Source organism: Ursus arctos, unplaced genomic scaffold, assembly GCF_023065955.2.
Source record: "Ursus arctos isolate Adak ecotype North America unplaced genomic scaffold, UrsArc2.0 scaffold_25, whole genome shotgun sequence".
In the NCBI taxonomy this organism is placed as follows: Eukaryota; Metazoa; Chordata; class Mammalia; order Carnivora; family Ursidae; genus Ursus; species Ursus arctos.
This window is the reverse complement of record NW_026622930.1, coordinates 31,572,352-31,591,338: the sequence shown is the minus strand read 5'-3', so window position 1 is coordinate 31,591,338 and position 18,987 is coordinate 31,572,352. Positions and strand designations below refer to the sequence as shown.

The following is an 18,987-nucleotide window of genomic DNA, read 5'->3' as shown; positions in this document are numbered from 1 at the left end:
TGCCTGGCAGGAAGTCTGCCCCACCCTGCAGGCCTCGGGTCACGGTCATGTCTGGCCCAGACCTCCAACAGGGCTCTCTCTTCCTTTCTGGCATGATTTATCGTGGGATACATGATGTGTGATGTACTAGGTGGAATGTATTGGGTTCATTGTTAAGGCATAAGGCAGGGAAGGAGCTTTTGAAATGTGAGGACATCACAAACTTTTCTTGAGCATCTATGATTTATAACTAGAGTAAAATAAGATTTGTAAAGGTGACCTCAGGGACAACTGAGTTTTTTAATGTGTGACTTTAATAAATAAAATACTAATTTCAGAAAACCAAGTATAGCCGGGTGGTCTTTTGTCTGCACTGAAACAGTTCTCAAGGACACAAGAGACTCAAGGACACAAGAGACAGTGCCGTGACTGCCAGCCCCTTGTGTCTGGCAACCCATCCGAGACCAAGTCATGGGAGGTGCAGGTCTTCGATCCCCAGCCCACCACATTCCAGCTGTGTGGGGTCAGAGAACCCCTGTGACCTCCCTGAGCCACAATTTCCCAATGTGTAAAATGGGCATGGAAGTAATCTGCCCAGTCTATGTTCCAAGGGGCCATGGGAATGACCATGTAGATGAATGGATGGTCTTCCAGCCTTCGGGGGTCGTTAATGTGATGACCCATTCTGTAGTTGTAAGACTTAAATAAGATGAAGCTTTTCCTCTGCTCAGAACTCTGAAGTGACTCCCTTTTCACTCAGACTGAAAGCAAAGGCTCTCCACTGTCCCTTAGAGCCCAATGTGTCCACCAGCACCTGCCATCCCATCTCTTGTTGCTGTCCCTTGCTCACCTGCCATGCCCACCCCATTCTCTGTGCTATTCCTCTCATCACCAAACACTCTTCCCCTCACAGACTTTGTACCCTGAACTTTGCAGGAAATCTATTCCCTGGACAGTCCCATAGCTGATGCCCTCACCTCCTTTTCCAGATATCGGCATGACTCCCTTACCTCTAACTTTTTGCCAAAATGCCCCCTCTCCATGAGACCTATATTGTTTAAACTGCAGCCCACTCTTCTTACCCCCATTCTGTTCTGCTTTTCCTCTCCCAAAGCACTTATCACCATGCAACATAATAAATAACTCATTATGTTTACCATTCACTGTGTGTCTTCCCTGCTACAATATAAGCTCTGGGGGCCAGGCATCTCTGATTTGCTCGCTGAATGCCCGAAGCACCAGAGCAGTGTCACGCACATCAAGGACACTCGATAAATAGGTTGGATTTTTCTTAGGGGTCCAGGATATAAAACCAATCAAAGACTGCTCTAGTTGAGGGGAATATGAATTCAAAATCTCTCCCACCATCCCTGCAGACTTTCCATGAAATAACTCTTGCTCCAAGGAACAAATTTGAACACTGCTGACATTTGTTCTGATATGTAAAGCCAGTTTTGAAGCTACAAAGTGCTGTGTAATGTCAAGCCCAACGGACTGGCAAAACCGTCTGTACACAGCAGGTGCCTAGTTGGTAGAGTGGAAGGAGGTGGGCGGGCAAAGATCCCAGGACTGGATCCTTGTTGTCATTCAGGTCTCAGCTCCACTATCACCACTCAGCAAAACCTTGCCTGTCTGCCCTCTCTTCATTCCACACAGCATGACTGTAACAATTTTAGGCTAGAGAACATTGCTAAGGACTTTGTTGAGCAGCTGTTATGTGCTTAGGCAGTGTCTGCACCCAGTTCACTACATAAGTGATCTCGTGAATCTGTCAGCCCTTTCACCATTGTCTCTCCAGTATCTGATACCAGGCCTGGCACATATAAGGTGCTCAATAAATGCTCACTTGTTTCCCTAACAACCCTCTGAGGCAGGTACCATTAACCCCATCTAACAAATGGGGAACCAAAGTTCAGGTTAGGTAGTTTGTCTAACGTCATACAACTAGTGAGTGGCGGAGCAAAGATTTCAGTTCTACTCAGACAAACTCCAGTCACTCTGGTTCTGAAAGAGAATTCGGGTTAGACCAGCCCCCTGGGCTTCCTTCAAGCAGATCTATCTCCTCCTGGCCACACCAGGAGATGAGAGAAGGGGTATTTCTTTTCTTCCTGGCTTTCTCTTCTCCACCTGGGCTCACCTTCTCCCTTCATTCAGTTATCACCTGAAGGGCTCTCCTGCCACCTTTTGATGAATGGGCCTGCCATTCCCACCCTCCCTGGCTGAGTAACCCGAGTCAGCAGTTCATCTCGAATCACAAATCAAATTCTGAAAGGCATTGTGCAATTTTATGCTCAAACTCTCTCTAGAATTCAGATTCTTTGGGAAGGTCATTTGCTAATGAGCAGAATGATGGATTCATCAAGTCTCTCCCTTTAAGAAATATCTGGATGTGTCTGCTGCTTTCCCCCCGCCTCCTCCCAAACTTGCCCTAGTTAGTTCATTTAATGTAGCTAGAATTCCCCCAGGATCCCCACTTAGTTTTCACTCTGGCCACTTAACTAAGGAAGAGCTCCAATCATGTTGTCTCTTTACATAAACAGAAATCATTTATAACCAGCATGTCCATTGTGCCTTCCATATACCCACTCCTAGCTGTGATTTTCTTTCTTAGCCCTTCTTGGCATATGCCAGCTATTTACACCACACAGGGGCAAAGCAATTTAGTGTATGCCCAGAACTATCTTATCTGAGAAGCAGCCTCTGAATCCCAACGTCCCAGAACATTAGCCCCAGGGGGAGGCATCTCCATAAACCGATGTTTTATGCCAGATTAAAATTTCTCTTGGAAGCTTTTGGATTTATTTCAGAGTTGCCTTTAGAGACAATGATGAACTATAGATGTCATGCAGGTTTTCCTTTTCTGGGTGCTTTTTATTTCATCTAGAACCAACAGTGACCTTTAGAATCTGCTACTCCCTCTCAGATACTCTTTCTATAGGGTTTATGTTCAAAGACTCTAGGTCGGAGAAGCTCAGGGTTGAGTTGAGTGTCAAAAACAACCAATTGAGTTGAGTGTCAAAAATGACAGTATTGCTCTATTAGTAAAAGGCTGGCTTAGTTCTCCAATTGCGTGGGACTGCCCTGTGTCCTGGAGGACATTTGTCCTTCCTGCCTCATCCACAGAATGTGAGGTGTGTCCCCCAGTGCCTGGAAGAACCAGAAGTGCCTGTAGCAATATTCCAAGTACCCCAGATTGAAAGCACCGGTGACTATATCTTGAAAGATGGTGAACTGGGGGCAGATGCCATTAAGTTCCGCCATTGGTGAGGGGGGGAGCCTATCCCCAGGGGCTTCTCCCCTTCCAGTGCAAGTGGCTTCCTACTCTTGTTGCCTTCAATGTCCTTTGTTTGCTTTCAAATCTGGCCTTGATAAATATTATTTTATTTTTATTTTTTAAAGATTTTATTTATTTATTTGACAGAAAGAGAGAGCACAAGCAGGGGGAGCTGGAGAGGGAGAAGCAGTCTCCCTGCTGAGCAGGGAGCCCGATATGGGGCTTGATCCCAAGCCCCTGGGATCATGACCTGAGCCAAAGGCAGAGGCTTAACCAACTGAGCCACCCAGGTGCCTGATAAATATAATTTTAAACTGATTTCTCCCATATAAAACTGGGCAGTAGGAGGGAGAGGATGAACTATCCTCCTAAGAAGGGTTCTGTTCTCTGGAATGACTTTGGACCCTTTGTCAAGTTCATGATTGAGAGAGTTCACTAGATGTGAGTTCCCAAACCCAGCAATTAGAGTTTGGGATAAAAGAGACAGAAATCGGAACAGAAACACATGGAATCACCAGGACCCAAACATTGGGCTGTGACCCATGTGTCTTCCCCCCAAACTGCATCCCGCACCAGTCCTGAGTTCCGCTTCTCTTCTGCCCCACAATTTCTAGAAATACTAACAGCTTCTGCAAGGTGAATGGCCAGAGTCAGGATCTTCTGGTAGGTAGGGATTCTGTTAACTCCCCAGACCCTGCAAGAGCGTGACTATCCATAAGGAACCATCCTCCAGAGAGGCAGTCAGATGGATCCGTGTGTTCGCTCTTGTCCTGCTTCTGACTTCTCTCTCTCGGCCACTATTAAGCGCACATGCCACCACCCCAGCCCCGGTGCAGCCCTGCCTCCCGCCCGGCCGGCCGTCTTGCCGGGGCAGCGCTCTGTGCGGCTTCAGCACATCCTGTTTGTTCAGTCCCCTTTGTCTTCCACTGGAGCAACAGGGAGAAAGGATTCCTCTGAGCCCCTTGGATTTGGGCTTTGAAATCAGATCCTGGCACACCTGATTACACTCAATAGCTGGAAATGGTAAGGATGTCCGATGGGCAGAGGGCTCTTGTTTTAAGCTCTGCACACCAGGAAGGCAGGGGCTGGGTCTCCTCCTCGGGGCTGCACTGGAGGGGGCAGGATGCTCTGGCAGGAAAAGCAAACAGTGTAGCTGAAGGGAAATTCACTTGAAAAAGAACTTGGGGCAGTGTCCATCACGGGGTGTGTAAGCTGTCCCTGAGGACACAGAATGGGGCTTAGACGCGTTCCTCTCTCCTCACACTTCCCTAGATGGGAAACGTTCAGTTCCAGTAACCGCACGCCCCAGGGCTGGGAGGGTCAAGCTCTCCGTCCTGCTTTTTCTGTAGAGGTGTTGCCTCGGAGACCTTGGCAAAGGGAGTAACAAAACAGCAGCTTACGTGCCAGCGCAGGGGGAGGCTCAGAAGCTCCTAGGCTTGCAAGGGCTCCTCAGCCTCCCGGTACCAGGAGCTTTCCCACAGAGATTGAAAAGTCGTTGAGACGATCTCACACATACAAAAAGGCATAAAGAGCTTCCTTGCACCAACACCCAGCTTAAGAAATGAAAGGTCACCAACTCGGCAAAAGCCTCCAGCGTCCTCCCTAAACCCATCCTCTTCGCCACCTCTCCAGGGACAGCCCCTCAGTCACTCCAGGTCTTTCCTATGTAGGAAAGATGATGCGTGCGGCCTTCTTCATGGGAACCACATGCCGTCTTCCCCAGATACGCCACTGCTGAGCTTACTTGCCTGTGATGCGGGTCCCCCCCTTCCTTCAACTCTGGGCTCAAATGTCGCCAACCCCAGGGGGGCTTTCCCTATCACCTCAGGCACTGATTCCGGGTGCTCCGTGGCCCTCGGACTGAGCATGCGCACTACAGCCATGATGCCCCCAGTGTGTGCACCCCACTTCCAAACGGTGCTGCAAATGCAGTCAGGACAGGCACTGGGCCCCTCTGACTACTCCAGCCAGTGGCCTGGCCCATTGCCTGCTGGCTCCCAGCAGGCCCCGTGGAGTGAGTGAGGGAGCGAGTGCCCGGATGAATGACAGCTCAGTTATCAGACTTCCCACGTTCTATCCTATTAACATGGGGAAGTCCCCATGGCCCCAGTTCCTTTGATAAGGGTTTTTTGCCTCAAAGTCCCAAATCCTCTGTTCTGGAAGCACAAAACAAGAAGGTCTCTTTCTATTCCTAAAAATGAAGTTGGAACAAATACAGTGGGAGCATGAACTTTCTTCCACCATAATTTCAACAAACAATAGTTTCAAAGAGAACCCTGGGTGGGCCTCAGAGAGGCCTTGAACCTCTTTTTCTAGGTATCTTATCACTTGTGTTCTTCGTCTTCTGCTAGCCTGTAGAAATTCTTAAAGACGGAGAAATGTATAAACCTATTAATCTTGCTTAGAAAATCCACTTTACCGCCACAGAAACAAAATATTGGGAAACAACAGTCTGGCTATTAAGGTGTTCTCACCCACACCCATTGTTCTCTGCTCAAACATTTGGTTGCTGCTGTGTAGACTCAGCTTTAGTCATGGAATTTTAGAGGATGTGCCTCAGAAGTGGGATCAAGAGCAAGCTTGACAGTAATCTGCCCCATAAGCCGATTTGGTGCTCTGGCGCCGAGAATGGGCCCCAGGTGTGCCCCGGAAGGAAGGACATCTGAAGTGAGCGTGAGACCAGGGGCTGTGATGTGTGTGTGAAGCACAAAGGTTAGATTTTCTTTTACTCTTTTTTTTTTTTTTACGTTTGAAATTTTTATCAAGGTGAAATTCACCTAGCACAAAACATGTTAAAGTAAACAATTCAGAGGCAATTTGTACATTCACAATGTTATGCAACCACCACCAATATCTAGCATTTTAATCACCCCAAAAGGAAACCCCACAGGCATTAGTCAGGGCTCTCCAAACCCCGCCCCACCTTAGCTCCTAGAAACTACCAGTCTGCACTCTGTCGCTATGGATTTACCTATTCTGGATATTTCAGGTAAATAAAAACATAGAGCATGTGACCTTTTGTGTCTGGCTTCTTTCACTAGCATATTTCTGAGGTCCGTCCATCTTGTAGCATAGTTCAGTACTTCATTCCTTTCCTGGCTGAGTAGCATCCCATTATATGGATATACTGCATTTCGCTTATCCATTCATCCAGCGGTGGATATTTGGACTGTTGGCTCCTTTTGACTATTGTGAATAGTGCTGCTATGAACTTGCACGGGCATGTATCTATTTGAGTAACTGTTTTCAATTCTTTGGGGTATTTACACAGAAGTAGAATTGCTGGGTCATATAGTAAATCTACGTTTTAACTTTTTGAGGGGCTGCCATGCTGTTTTCCTCAATGGCTGAACGATTTTACATTCCCACCAGCAACGGACAAGCACGGGTCAGATTCTATTCTTATGGGAGTCACAGCCATCCCCTTTTCAAAACTGTAGGGTCGTAATGACTTTCCACCTTTAGCTAGATTCCCGTCAGTGTGTGGGATTCTGTTAGTATGGGATCCAATGTTTAGAGCTTTCATATTTGTGAAAGCTGAACTCTCCGCATGCCACCCATCACCATCTGTGAGCCAGAAAGAGGAGGAACACCTTTAAAGAGAAAGGGACAGAAGCAAAGTTATTCATAGTAACTGTGGAGGAGAGAAGCCAGGCCATCAGCAGAGTCCCACCGAACCACACTGGTCAGAGGGAAGGGGCATAGAGCTGGTTTCTTTCTTGAAACCACTTGGAAGGAGTCAAGGCCTATGTTAAATCTATATATAAGTATCATTTGATTGGAAGAATTAAAAATACTGCTGCATGGTAATCTTTCTTCTCTCACAGTCTGGTAGCTGAAGGCCTTCCAAGAGAGAGGCTGGGAAGCCCTGGGACAATGTGTTTTCTGTTAGACGTGGATCTTTATGGGCGAACATGGGCTAACAGTGGAAATAGAACAGTGGGGGAGCTGTCAGAGCATGGCCCTGAGAAGGGAGGACAGCCAGAAGAGGCTTTTAAGAAAAGAGAGGGGTAGGGTCTCCTGGACGTTTTCTGTGAGTGTAAGGCCTCGGGAAGATGGCAAGGAGAAGAGAAGAAGGGGAGGAGTGTGAGCACTGGGAGAATTAATGCTTCCAGTGGGCTTAGCAGGAAGGAGACTCAACACACTGGAAGAAGGTCTTCGCAGGGGCACAATGGGCTTTGAAACCCCAGCGTACCTGGCTAAGGACAAGAAGCCCTGGGACACAGTTCTGATTTGAGTGCTGCCATTGAACACAGGGTTGTCTCAGTGTTTCACAGGACAGAAGGAACTTGTCTTCACTACCCTCCAGGAAACAAAGAAGGAACAGCCAAATCACCTTTTGAAGATGGACCACACCCCTTTCTTGGGACCAAGTAGAGAACCAGTGATGTCAACATGGAAATAGGTGATCCTCCTCACCAGCCGCAAGTGAGAGCTTTTGTCCCCACTCTTTAGTCATAATCCAGCAGGACATTTTGCCAGGCAGATGGATGTGGTGGGTTAAATAGCAGCCCCCAGAAGATATGTCCACATCCCAACCCCTGGAACCTGTGAATGTAACTTTCTTTGGAATAGGGTCTTTGCAGATGTAATTAAATTAAAGATCTTGAGATAAGATCATCCTGGATTACCCAAGTGGGCTCTAAATCCAATGACAAGTGTCCTTATGAGGAAAAAGAGGAGGCCATTTGAGTACAGAGGTGGAGACTGGAGTTAAGCAGCCCCAAGCCAAGGAATGGCTGGAGCCACCAGAAGCTGGAAGAAGCAGGGGCATGTTCTCTTCAAGAGCCTTCAGGGGGAGTATGGCTCTGCCGACATCTTGATTTTGGACTTCTGGCTTCCACAACTGTGGTGGAATAAATTTCTATTGTTTTTAGACATGGGGTTTGTGACAATTTGTTGCAGCCACCTTAGGAAACTAATACAATGGGGTTGCACGGAGAAATGATGTGACAGGAGAGAGAGAGAATCTAGAAAACCAAGTCCAGTGCCTGGATTTGCTGCTGGCGTCCGGGGTGAACTTTGTCAACTTTGTGCTGCAGGCCTGTTTCCTCCTGAGATCCTCGTGTATTCGCCCCTCACGGCTGAGAGTGGGCCACAGCTCACTCAAGGATGCTACTCAGGATCTGATGAGGTCAGGTCAGACCCTCACACCTATTTGAAATGGTGGTAATAGTAGTGACCATATTCTACAGAACGTTTAACACGTGCTATGTAATTTACATGCATTATCTCATTTGAGCCTCAAAACAGTTCTATGAGGTTAGTATTCTCATCCCCATTTTACAGATGAGTAAACTGAGGCTCTGAGAGGTCATGTAGCCTATTCAAGGTCATCCAGGGAATGATGGTAGCACCAGACCTGTGCTGAATCCACAGCACTATGGAAGATAGTGCCACAAGGACGGTTGTTCGAGCACTGCACAGCATCCCACAGTGCCCGGCTGGCTGACGAGAAAGATTTGTTTATTTTCTAAATATTAGCACCATTGACACTACAGTTTGGGCGAAGATCTGGTTAGACCCTGCTAATAGCAGATGGGGGCAAAACATCCACATTCCAGGAAAATCTAGTCCCAACTGATACTGATCAAGATCCTCTTAGCCCCAAGCTTCCGAGCCTTTGTCCCCCCTTGGCGATGCCGGGGGAAGAGATGAAACCCCTAATCAAGTGGCCTCTCCCATGTGAGACATTGGCCAGTCCACAAACAGAACCCATCCGGCTTAACTACCCCCGCTCCCCCCTGCCCGGAGAAGAGAGAGGAAGCTGGCTGGAGAGAGAGGCTCTGCGAAAGCCCCGTCCTGGGCAGATGGACGTTGTTGGGGGCCCTGTCTTCAGCAGGTTGGACTCAGGCAGGCCTGACACCTGGAGTCCCTGTGCCTTTCCCAGAATCACAGAGTTTTGGAGAGATCTGGACTCATCTCACTCTGACTGCTGCTTAGGCTGGGGCAGGGCTGATGGGGCAGCTTCTTCCCTGTCCTTCCAGCATTCTGAGTCGGAGGGAGTGCAGGAGCAGGGAGGCGACCCGAGGGCCTGCCAGATTTCCTCCTACGCAGACCTCGGTGCAAGATAAAGTCAGGCGAGCCTGTGCCACAGGACAACAGCATAATAAATCCCCTCCGGCCTCCTCCCGGGCTCATTGTTCTAGGGCAGCAGTTGTTTTGAGTACGATCAAAAGGAAGGAAGAGCACTGTGCTATCAGGCTGGGGAAGAAGGATGCTCTCCTGACCGCTCCTGTTGCCCTTGGCCACCCTCATTTTAAATATGAGGAAACCGAAGGGCAGCGTGCAGCCTAACCCCATCCTCGGTGAGGCTCAGCGCGCTGCTCCGAGGCCGCCTAGACCTCTGGTGAGGCGGCCATCCTGCCCAGACTCGCGGACAGCCACCCGGGTCACCCTGGTCTTGTCCTTTCGCCCTGGGCAGGGGGCTGGGAGGCCCAGGCTCAGGGTCAGCGGCCGTGTGGGGAGGGTGCTGGAAGTGGGCCCTGGAGTGGCTGCTCAGCTGTTGTTTACCCCTTCGGCTGAGAACTGAGGCCAGAAGGCCACAGCCATTGGAAATAATAGGCCCTAGAAGGAACTTCCCGAATTTGGCTGGCCTGGTGCCTGCGGCTCAAGACAGCGAATAGCTCGGCTTCTTGGGAAGCTGGTGTCTTCAGGCCTCGGGGCCTTTCCGCCACAGAGCCAGGTCCAGGCAGGGGCACAGGTGGCGCACACCTCAGCCCCCACAGCTGGATTCCTGCAGGGCGCAGGAGCAGAAAGCATCAGCTCCCTTGAAGTGGGAAGAGGGGAGCTGAGGGTTCCTCCTGAAGGCTGCAGGCTTGGGTAGTCCTTTGCCTCTCCGACGGCTGCCCTGCCTGACGCCCAGAGTCTGCTTCGCCAGGTGCCCAGCTGCAGTGGCCCGGTCACCTTTGTCTGGGCTGGAGGCCACATCTGAGCCATCAAAGGCGCCTCCATGGGGGAGGATGTCAATGTGCTTCCTCAACCAGAAAGGTGGTTTGAGTTTGGCCAAAGCAGCCCAAGCAAACAAGCAGAAGCCTGTCAATGGAAGGATGGGGGCTGCTGGGAGATCACACAACAAAATGAGAACCATTATCAGTCTCGTCCCAGCCTGAAGGAGGGAGAGCCTTTGAAGCCACAGACAGGCTGAACAGAACTTTCCACCTGAGAGGCGCTGGAGATGGGAGGTCAGGCCGCACACAGCCCCCACAAGAACGGATCAAAGCCCGCTGCAGAGGGAGGGGCCCGCAGCTGCAGCCCTGCTTCCCCCACGGGCTGCCCAGGGCTTTCTGAAGGCAGCCAGGCTGCCCTGGGGGGAGCCTGTGGGAAAACCCAGCACAGATGCGCTGTGCGGCCAGCCCCCCCAGCGCTGCTGGGCGAGGGGAAATAACCCCCTCAGTGGTCCTGAAAAGAAGAGGGAGGGAATCAAAGCACACGGAAAACGCAAGGACCACCCACCCGATGAGCGCCTACCTTTCGGGAAACAATAACTCCTGGCTTCCCCGGCGCACTTCTGAAAGAACAAACAGACTAACAGGCCGCCTCCAAGCTCCGTGTTCCCGGGGATCTGTGGGACGCCCGGCCCCTCGGAAGCCGAATTTAATGTGTGTTGGCCTCTCAGTGCCTGTTCCAGGCTTCCTTGCATCCAATCTCCCCTGGCAATCCGAGAAACAGCAAGAAGCCTCATTCAGGGCGCGACAGGGTCCCGTGTGGATGCCTTTAGTGAGCTTCTCTCAGACTGGACCGCGGTATCTTCCAGGGAACATTCTAGCATCATCCTCCGCACTGCATCTGGGGGGCGAGGGAACCTATGAAAAGGCTCTGCCTTGAATGCTGTGTTGGCACTGCCCGGACTGCACAGCCTCAGCCCACCCTGCTGGCCTCGTGCCCCTTCCCTCCTGCCTGGACTCACCTTCCCAGGAGCCCATGAATTTGGGTGCAACAAAGCAAAGCCATTTCCACTGTGCTCTCCTTCTCAAGGGAATGGGAAAGTTCTTTCCTTCTCCTTCTTGGGAATGGGTTTGAAGGGAGGGTGGAGGGGGATACTAATGTGGAAGCCTGGGAGGTATTTGGGTAGAGGGGGAATGTGTAGAGGAAATGGGTTGCCCAGCAGCGCTGGGGAAACTGAGACGAGAATGTTCCAGAACTGCTTGTTTAACCAGCTGGCATTCTTTCCAAAATGAATGAACAGGGACTAGACGGAGGGCCTCAGGGTAGACTAGACAGAAATGAAGGTAGAGGCATTTCCTCTCCCCCTTCTCCAAAGGCCAGATCCTAAAGAGGGGGTGGGCAGCTGGGAATTAGTGACCTGCCACCCACTACTCACTGTGAGATTTATATCTTTTTATTACTTTGCCCGGAGAGATGGATGGGATTATTTCCATTTTACAGGTGACGAAACAGAGATTCCAAGAAGCGACCAAGGCTCTTCTAGGACCACATGGAACTGGCAAGCTGGAACTCAAGCCTCAGGAGGCCTGGCTCCAAAGTTCATAACCTTCCCCACTCTTCCCAGGCCTGCCCTGCCTCTCGGGGCGAGGCATATGTTAGTAGATGCTTCGTAAATATTTGTTAAATTGAACTGAACTGAGCAGCTGAACACACGCAGGCCTCTTTCCCCCTAAGAGGAATCCTTTGACGGTCCGGGTTATGGAAAGAAATTCTCTGAGGCACCAAATAAAATCCTTCTCTGAGGTGCAAGGAGGCCTTTTTTGAAATTAATACCTAATAAAGTTTACACAGACCCCCAAAAGGAAAAACAGAAGGGAACTGGAACCATAAAAAAGCAGAGTAGGTAGATAATAAAACTTCAGAGTGTTGTCTTTCATCCAGGAAGCACAGAGCAGTCACAGGCTCTAATTACAGACCCATCCCCACGGCCCTTTCTGAAGTTGGTAGGCGCATTGCTAGCAGGACCCCTCATTTTAGGCACGGATGGATTTGGGTCCCCAAAGCTTTCGCAGTTCTCCCCATGGTAAAGGGAACATGGCCTCCTTCCCCAAACCTGCGTTGGATGCTACCTCCAGCTGTGTTTCCCGGCTCAGCAAATAACCAAGTTTTCTGAGAGGTTCGGGGGATGGGGGTGGGAATGAGAAGGTCTAGGAATGAGGGGGGCAAAGCTGAGGACTTAGACCTCACTTTGGTCTGCGCACAGTACAAGTCCCCTTCTGTTTACCCATACGCACACTCTTTAGTGAGGCGTGTGTCGAATGTATACATCAGTGGGCCCCAACATGCCAGACGGTCAGCCTCTCTGATGGTGGAGGCGGGAAGACGGTGCGAGGGGGACATTGCTCCTGGTGGATACAGTGATGTTGAGACTCAGACAACTGGAGGTGGGTAAGAGGACTTAACTGCAAAGGAGTAATCCTTTTTTTTTTTTTTTTTTTTTGCTGGTTCATGTCCAATCATGTCATTTTTTGGCTTTAATAATATAATAGTTATAATTGCACATGGCTTTTTAATGGTTCTCCGCTGCAGAATAGTGTTCGGCACAAATCCCTTCACTAGACCCGGAAGCACTTTCATGGTATGACTCCATCTGGGACCCCAGTCTGATTTCTTGTTCTTCTTCTAGCTTCTGTGCAGTGATTCCCAATTTGTGAGCTGCAGACCTGTGGTCAGGGGTGAAGAGTTTTAGCAAGGGGTCTGTAATTGGGTACACCACACCAAATACGGACTACAGCCCAAATCAATAGTATGTAAAAGGCTAATTGGAAAGGGTTGTCAAATCCTAGCAGCTCTTTGTCATTGTGTGTGTTCTTGGGTACGAAAGTTCAACGACTATCACAAGAAAGGGTGTGCGTTATGGTAATGGTTTTCAAACTGGGGTCCACGGAACCCATCAGAGAGTCCCTGAAGTAGAGCTGGGGAAAGGAGCAGGACGGAGCCAGAGCAGAAGGGGCCACCCTCCACCCCCACCACACACACACACACACACACCAAACTCATCCTTTCCCCTTACAAACACAGCATCTCTGCTTTTATTACTTTTGCACACCAGGCTTTCTAGTAAGATTTTGTTTGAAAAACGGACTTTGCTGGGGAAGAGAGTGGGGTGGAGTTTACAGGCAGTGGCCGAGTACAAAGTACACAGACTTCTAGACAGCCCCTTGCCACTGTTCAGTGGAGCAGTGAGAAATCAGTCAAAGCCCTGCGCGTGCCTACCATGAGTAAAGGGTGTGTGTGAAGGCTGCCCGGGAAGACGTTCCCCCGTCCAGACCCGCGGAGGCAGCGCCGAGCTGGTTAGTTTCTTAGATGCATGAAGTCCATCTGCCTCTCGGTCGTACAAGATGAAGTTGTACAGTAGCCAGTCCTATTGTCGATGCAGGCAGTGTCCCCTTTGCACCTGCAGTGCGACATTTCCTGCTCTCCAGGGAGGGGACAGGAACCCTCTATATACCAGCTCTTCTTGCGTGCCAAAATTCCTGCAGGGGTACTGGTCACTCGGGGCCTATGTTCATCTCCTTGAAATTCTGCCCGGATGAGTCTCTGCTCACGTGGCTGATGCCTGCCACCCAGGCCTTGCCCTCAGGTAGCCTGGGGCCTCGAACCCTGGGAGCAGTAGGAGGCGGCGAACAGGACCCTGAGAGAGGACTTGCAGAAGGCCTTCCGCAGAGTCTCCAGCCTCTCAGCCTGGTTTCAGACAGAACAGCAAAGAAATACCCCGAACAACCCAGAACAGTGCTCATTAGCATGTGAGATGAAGGCAGGAGACTCAAAGGGATTCCTTTGTACCTGCTTTTCACTCTGCCATCCACATGTACCTTTAAAAGCCAACTTCCCAACACTCCGACTCGAGGCAAAGAGGGGGTGGCAGGACTCTCTTTGACACGAACGCCCCCGTTAGAGGCAAATGAGACAGCATAGCACGCAGACCCAGGCCTGTCACGGCTGTGACCGCACCAGCTGGAATGTGGCTCCGTGTGGGGGTATGTGTGTGGGTGTGTGTGGGGGTGTGGGTGGCGGTGTGAGTGTGTGTGTATGCACATGTGTGTGTGCGCCCTTCATTTGTATATCGAAGGCTTCTGGGAGCCCTCACACACCTGGATGCTCGAATGCATAGATGGAGATAGTGGGGACCCAAGGGGAAGTTTTGAGAACGGGAGTGTGTCTGTGTCTGAGCCCAGACCTCTGTTCATGTGTGTTGGGGGAAACAGGGGAAATTTTGTGTTCGGGTAGGTGCACGCGTACGGTGTGTGTGGCTGCATTCAAGTGTGTGAAGGGGAAGCTGAAAGAAAGTTTCAAGAGTCTATGAAAATCCTCAGAAGAATACCTTGGCAACTCCCCATGCCACAGGTTGGTACACATTCAATGCTTGTGAAGTTCATTTCCTGTGCTAGTTACCAGCCCTTGTTTATACAGGACACAAAATATGATTTAGGGCAAAAACTCCGGGTATCAGAGGTGAGTTGAGGGACAGGGTATTTTGAGAGGGTGGGGAAGCAGAGTGCAGGGGAGTCACTGTCCAGTGTCTTTTAAAGGACCCGTGAAATAGATTTTCAATATTAATCCATGATTCCCACCCTTGTATGCTTGGGAGAGGGAGAAGGTAGAGATCTAATTTTAAAATTCTGTCCTTTGTCGCTCCGAAGCCAGTTTAGTGCCTGATCTGCTCCTCCAATAGCAGCTGGACGTTCCTGCGTGTGTATGTGTTTTTAAACTTGTGTGTCTTGTTCCACTCCGAGCCTTCATTTGTGAGCCCGGCCCCAGGAAGTGTTTAAGAGCTTTTTCACTCTGCTTTCTTCTGACTTGCTTTTGTGTGGAAGGGGAGAGCCTGGTTTAAGCCCCCAGATCATACAGGGTCCTCGGCCTGGCATCCCCAGTGAAGTTGGGGAGTTTGAGCCTCGCCACCATGGGCTGCATGTGAGCAGACATTGCCGAACACTTCAGTATGGGGAGAAACCGCACTCTCTACACAAACTCCTTGGCATGCGACCTCCTCGGAGTCTGTCTTGCCAGTGTATTATCCATGTGACACCCAGATCAGAATAAATGCTCAGTGGCTGCTAATTAACCATGGTGCGGTCTATTCCAATCAAGGGACATGAAGCCATGACCAGAGTCAACGGAGCCACCATTGTTCTTCAGCAGAGCACGGTGCCAAGCTGGTCAGGTGTCCTGAACACACACCGTTCCCGTTGCACCTGTGTGAGAGTCATGAGCCTCTGTTCTTCCTGTAGTGTAGACTCGAGGAAGGAGTAGCACAATCTCCTGGCTGTTGGGTTCTATGAAGCAGAGAGCCCAAACCTATCAGGAAACCAAGTCTAGGCAAAACAGAGCTCTGAAGATCATACCCACAACCTTTGGTGCTGGTGGAAGGGAAGAGTACCAATCAGGGAGTGTGTTAGGAGGCTCACTGGGAGATAGAAGCGAGAGGAGCCATACCTTGTCCTCTGTCAGGTCAAGGTCTAAGCCCTGCTTAAGGCTGTTTCTGACTTCAGCGCTCCTATGGTGGTGGGACCCAAAGATGCCGATGGGGTCACTTCCCAGGCTTTGCCCTGGCCCGATGCAGGACTTCAGTTGTTTATGGTGATAGGAGTTTGCTTTATATTCCATCCCTGCTCAGTTGGCACCCCTCCATCACCCTCAAGCAATTCACAAAATCTCATCACTAGGAGACCTCTGAACAGCCGCAGGACTGGAAAGATTGGGACCTATAACTCCTAAGTGAATTCTGAAACTCCTTTGAAGCAATGCCTAAAGTTCAGGGAGAAGCTTGCCAAGGAAGAAAGACCTTGAGGCAGCACTGGGGCTGGAGACAATGAGGTACAGATCATTATCCTTCATTGGACCTCTTGGCTCCTGTTCGCCGGGGACCTTGACATAGAGTTAATCTTCTATGCAAGCTAGTGTAGAACTCTGTTGATCTGTGACTCTGTTCGAAGCCCAACAGAGCCACCTTCCAGAGCTCTCCAGACAGCTGTGATTGCAGCCTGGGACATGTCCTTCCTTGGCTGGAAGGGTCTCCACCTGGAGCCGGACCTAGCCCTGGAGGAAATGGGCTCCTGTGGGAAGAGACTTGCACTTGTCCCCCACCCCCACCCCCGCTCCAAGACAGCAGCTTCCTGGGTGCCATCTGTTTGCCTGCCAAGACTAGGCCCTGGGAGGGTGCTGATTTTTCAGGCGTCCCTGCCCAGCCCCCACAATAACCCCAGCAATTACTTTGCCCCCGACTGCCTTGGAAGGGGACCCAATTGCCTGTCCAGCCAGTACCTCTGACATCAGAGGTTCTTCATGCAGATTTCCTTACAGAGGGGGTTGCTTTTAGGGAAGGGTGGGGTTCCTCTCCTCTGTCCTCCCCAAGAACCCTATGTACCCCTCCATCACTGTGCCTGTCATGGAATCATAATCTGTCCCTTCCTCGTGTCTTCCCCTGCTAGCCTGGAAGTCCCCGACGGCCAAGGGCCGTCTCTTAGGCATCCTGGAGGGTGTGGGGCAGCGTGGGGTCCTGACTGGGTGAGGGTCATCTAGGACCTCACTGAGTACCCCCAACACTCACTAGCCATTGGGCCTTGGATAAAGGTGCTTCTCAAGGGCTCTGGCCTGATTCTCATCCCCATCCCCTGACACTCAGTGCTACACACCTTTACCTAAAAAATGGAGGTATAGTTCCCTGAGTGTCCCACTGGATTATTTGTAGACCCATACATGAAAAAAATTCGTAAAATGACCAGTACAACACATACGAGGAGTAGTGTTATGTTAAAGCCCCCCATCTCCCTTCATTACCATCATCGGATGGACGGAGGCCTGGCTCTTCCTAACTGTGCTGTTTCCCGTGTGGCCTTCAGCGAGTTGCTTTGTCTCAGTGACTCTGTCCCTTCAGCTGTGAAGTGGAAGTGTGGAGTTGTCGGGGCAAGTACTTTAAACCCTTAACTGAGTAGCATGAGTGTTGGCATCGTCTGTCGGTTAAATGACATGAAGACAGTTTCCTGAAAAGTGATGTTTAGAAGGAACTAGATCTTGGTATGTATAATGTGGAAACTGAGTGAGTCCCACGTCTGTCCTTTGTTGTCACGTAAGTGCAACAGCTCTCTGGTACTTCTCCCGTTGAGGGTCAGCAAACTTCTACCAACAAGGGGCGCATAGTAAGTATTTTCAGCTCTGTGGGCCGCTGGGTCTCTGCCACACTCCTAAAGCAGCCATAGATGACCCACAAACAAATGGGCATGGCTGTGTTGCAACAAAACTTTAATTTATGAAATCGGGCCCAGAGCCCGATTTGGCCCACGGGCCATCGTTTGCCGAGCCCTATTCTAGCTCGGGGTAGGTGCTCAGGAAAACCTGGGAAACGGATGTATTGAAGACAGGTGAGTAGAGACCTCTCTGCTCATGCAGATCCTTGACTTTAATTCTGTTCACACAGGCCCAAGTTCTGTGCTCCTACCCTGGGGTGACAGCAACAAGACCCTCACCTCCACTTCACTCCCCTCCTCCAGCTTTGAGAGATCACAGGCTCATGCAAACCCACCCGCTTAATGGAGAGCAGAGTTTTGTGACTTCCAGGATCTGTCCCCTACCCCCCGCCCTACCCAGGACCTTTCCCCTCCATCCCGTTTGTGGGACACACAATTTGTAATCTCCTCAAAACCAAAGAAGCGAGGTCTCTGATTCATGTAGATTAAAGTCAGCTGCAACCTATTAATGGCCCAGAGCCCAAGACAGATTTTAGGAAACAAAAACACTGGACCAAATTAGACCGAACTGGCCTCTGTCTCCAGGGGAGGGAGGTGGGGTAGGAGGCTGGGGGTGAGGGGAGTGGCCATGTGGTTTTAATTAATTTGGATTCTCTTCCTGAAGCTAATTCACCCAACACAAAGCATGTGTAGCGTCATGGAAGCAGCCAGCCTTGGATCTGGGCTCTCCCTGGTGAAAGCCCCAGGTCCTGTTGGGGGGGCTGGGGCTGGTTGTGTGTCTGTAATTAACAGGTTTCAAAGTGGTTATTTTGGAAAAGAGAATTTCAGTGGCGCGTTAAAATCCTTTCATCAACCATCAGCCGGCGTCCCAAGGCCTTCAGCAAGGCCCTGGCCACTTAGGGCTTCAGAGAGCTTGGAATTCCCAGGGTCTTATTTGAGAATGGGGAGGCTTTTGCCATGGGTTTTATTAGGCTGATGGTTGCCATGATTTTCATTATGTTGTTTGGTTACTGGGATCATAAAAATGTTTCTCTCTTCCTAGAGTACCTAAAAACATTAAAAAGAAAAGAAAAAGAGGAGCCCCTGCCTCGATGGAAGTTATATAACGTGCAAACTGTGACTCCCTCATGGGAAGGGGCTGGCGCTGCCTCTGGGCCTGGGGTGGGGGGGTGTTGGGGGCAGGGTGGATCACAAGGCTGGAAGAGACAGGGCCAGGGCCACCCGCCAGCACTCCCTTCTGACCTCACATCTGAGGAAACAGGCCTAGGGAGATGCCCAGGCCAAAGCCGGTTCCGTCTTTTTGCTCAAACTCTCTACAGGGGGTGTTCTTTATCCTCCTGGTGCATCAAGGCAGTGAACAGCCGGAAAGGTCGAGAAGGAGTCTGACTTCTACTGGACTGGTGCTTTAGGACACTTCTAAGAGTAGAGGGAAATGGCAAGCGCACATGTAGCTTAAAATGAAATGCTGCAGTGGACAGGGGAGCCCCCCGAGCCAGCGCTGGGGGTCCTGGCGGTGCCAGTGGGGCGAGCTCTCCTCAGATGCTAGACCAGCTGCACCGAGGCCCTGAGAAAAGAGTCACTGGAGCCTATCTTGGCACC

At 50.5% G+C, this 18,987-nt stretch overlaps 1 protein-coding gene across 18 annotated transcripts in view; it reads left to right on the top strand.

Moving 5' to 3' along the window:
* The window catches only part of RAD51B (RAD51 paralog B), a 716,334-nt gene that overhangs the window by 569,032 nt on the left and 128,315 nt on the right, over positions 1-18,987 (top strand). For 4 of the 18 annotated variants that reach the window (XM_048219993.2, XM_048219990.2, XM_044391335.3 and 1 more), the window contains one exon: positions 11,642-18,462. The exons of 13 other annotated variants lie outside the window; for them this stretch is intronic. In XM_048219993.2, coding sequence (XP_048075950.1) covers positions 11,642-11,645 — 4 coding nt within the window. In that variant the 3' untranslated portion in view covers positions 11,646-18,462. Of the gene's footprint in view, positions 1-11,641; positions 18,463-18,987 lie in introns of those variants that run through there. One more of the 18 variants, XM_048219983.2, reaches the window with a different exon arrangement.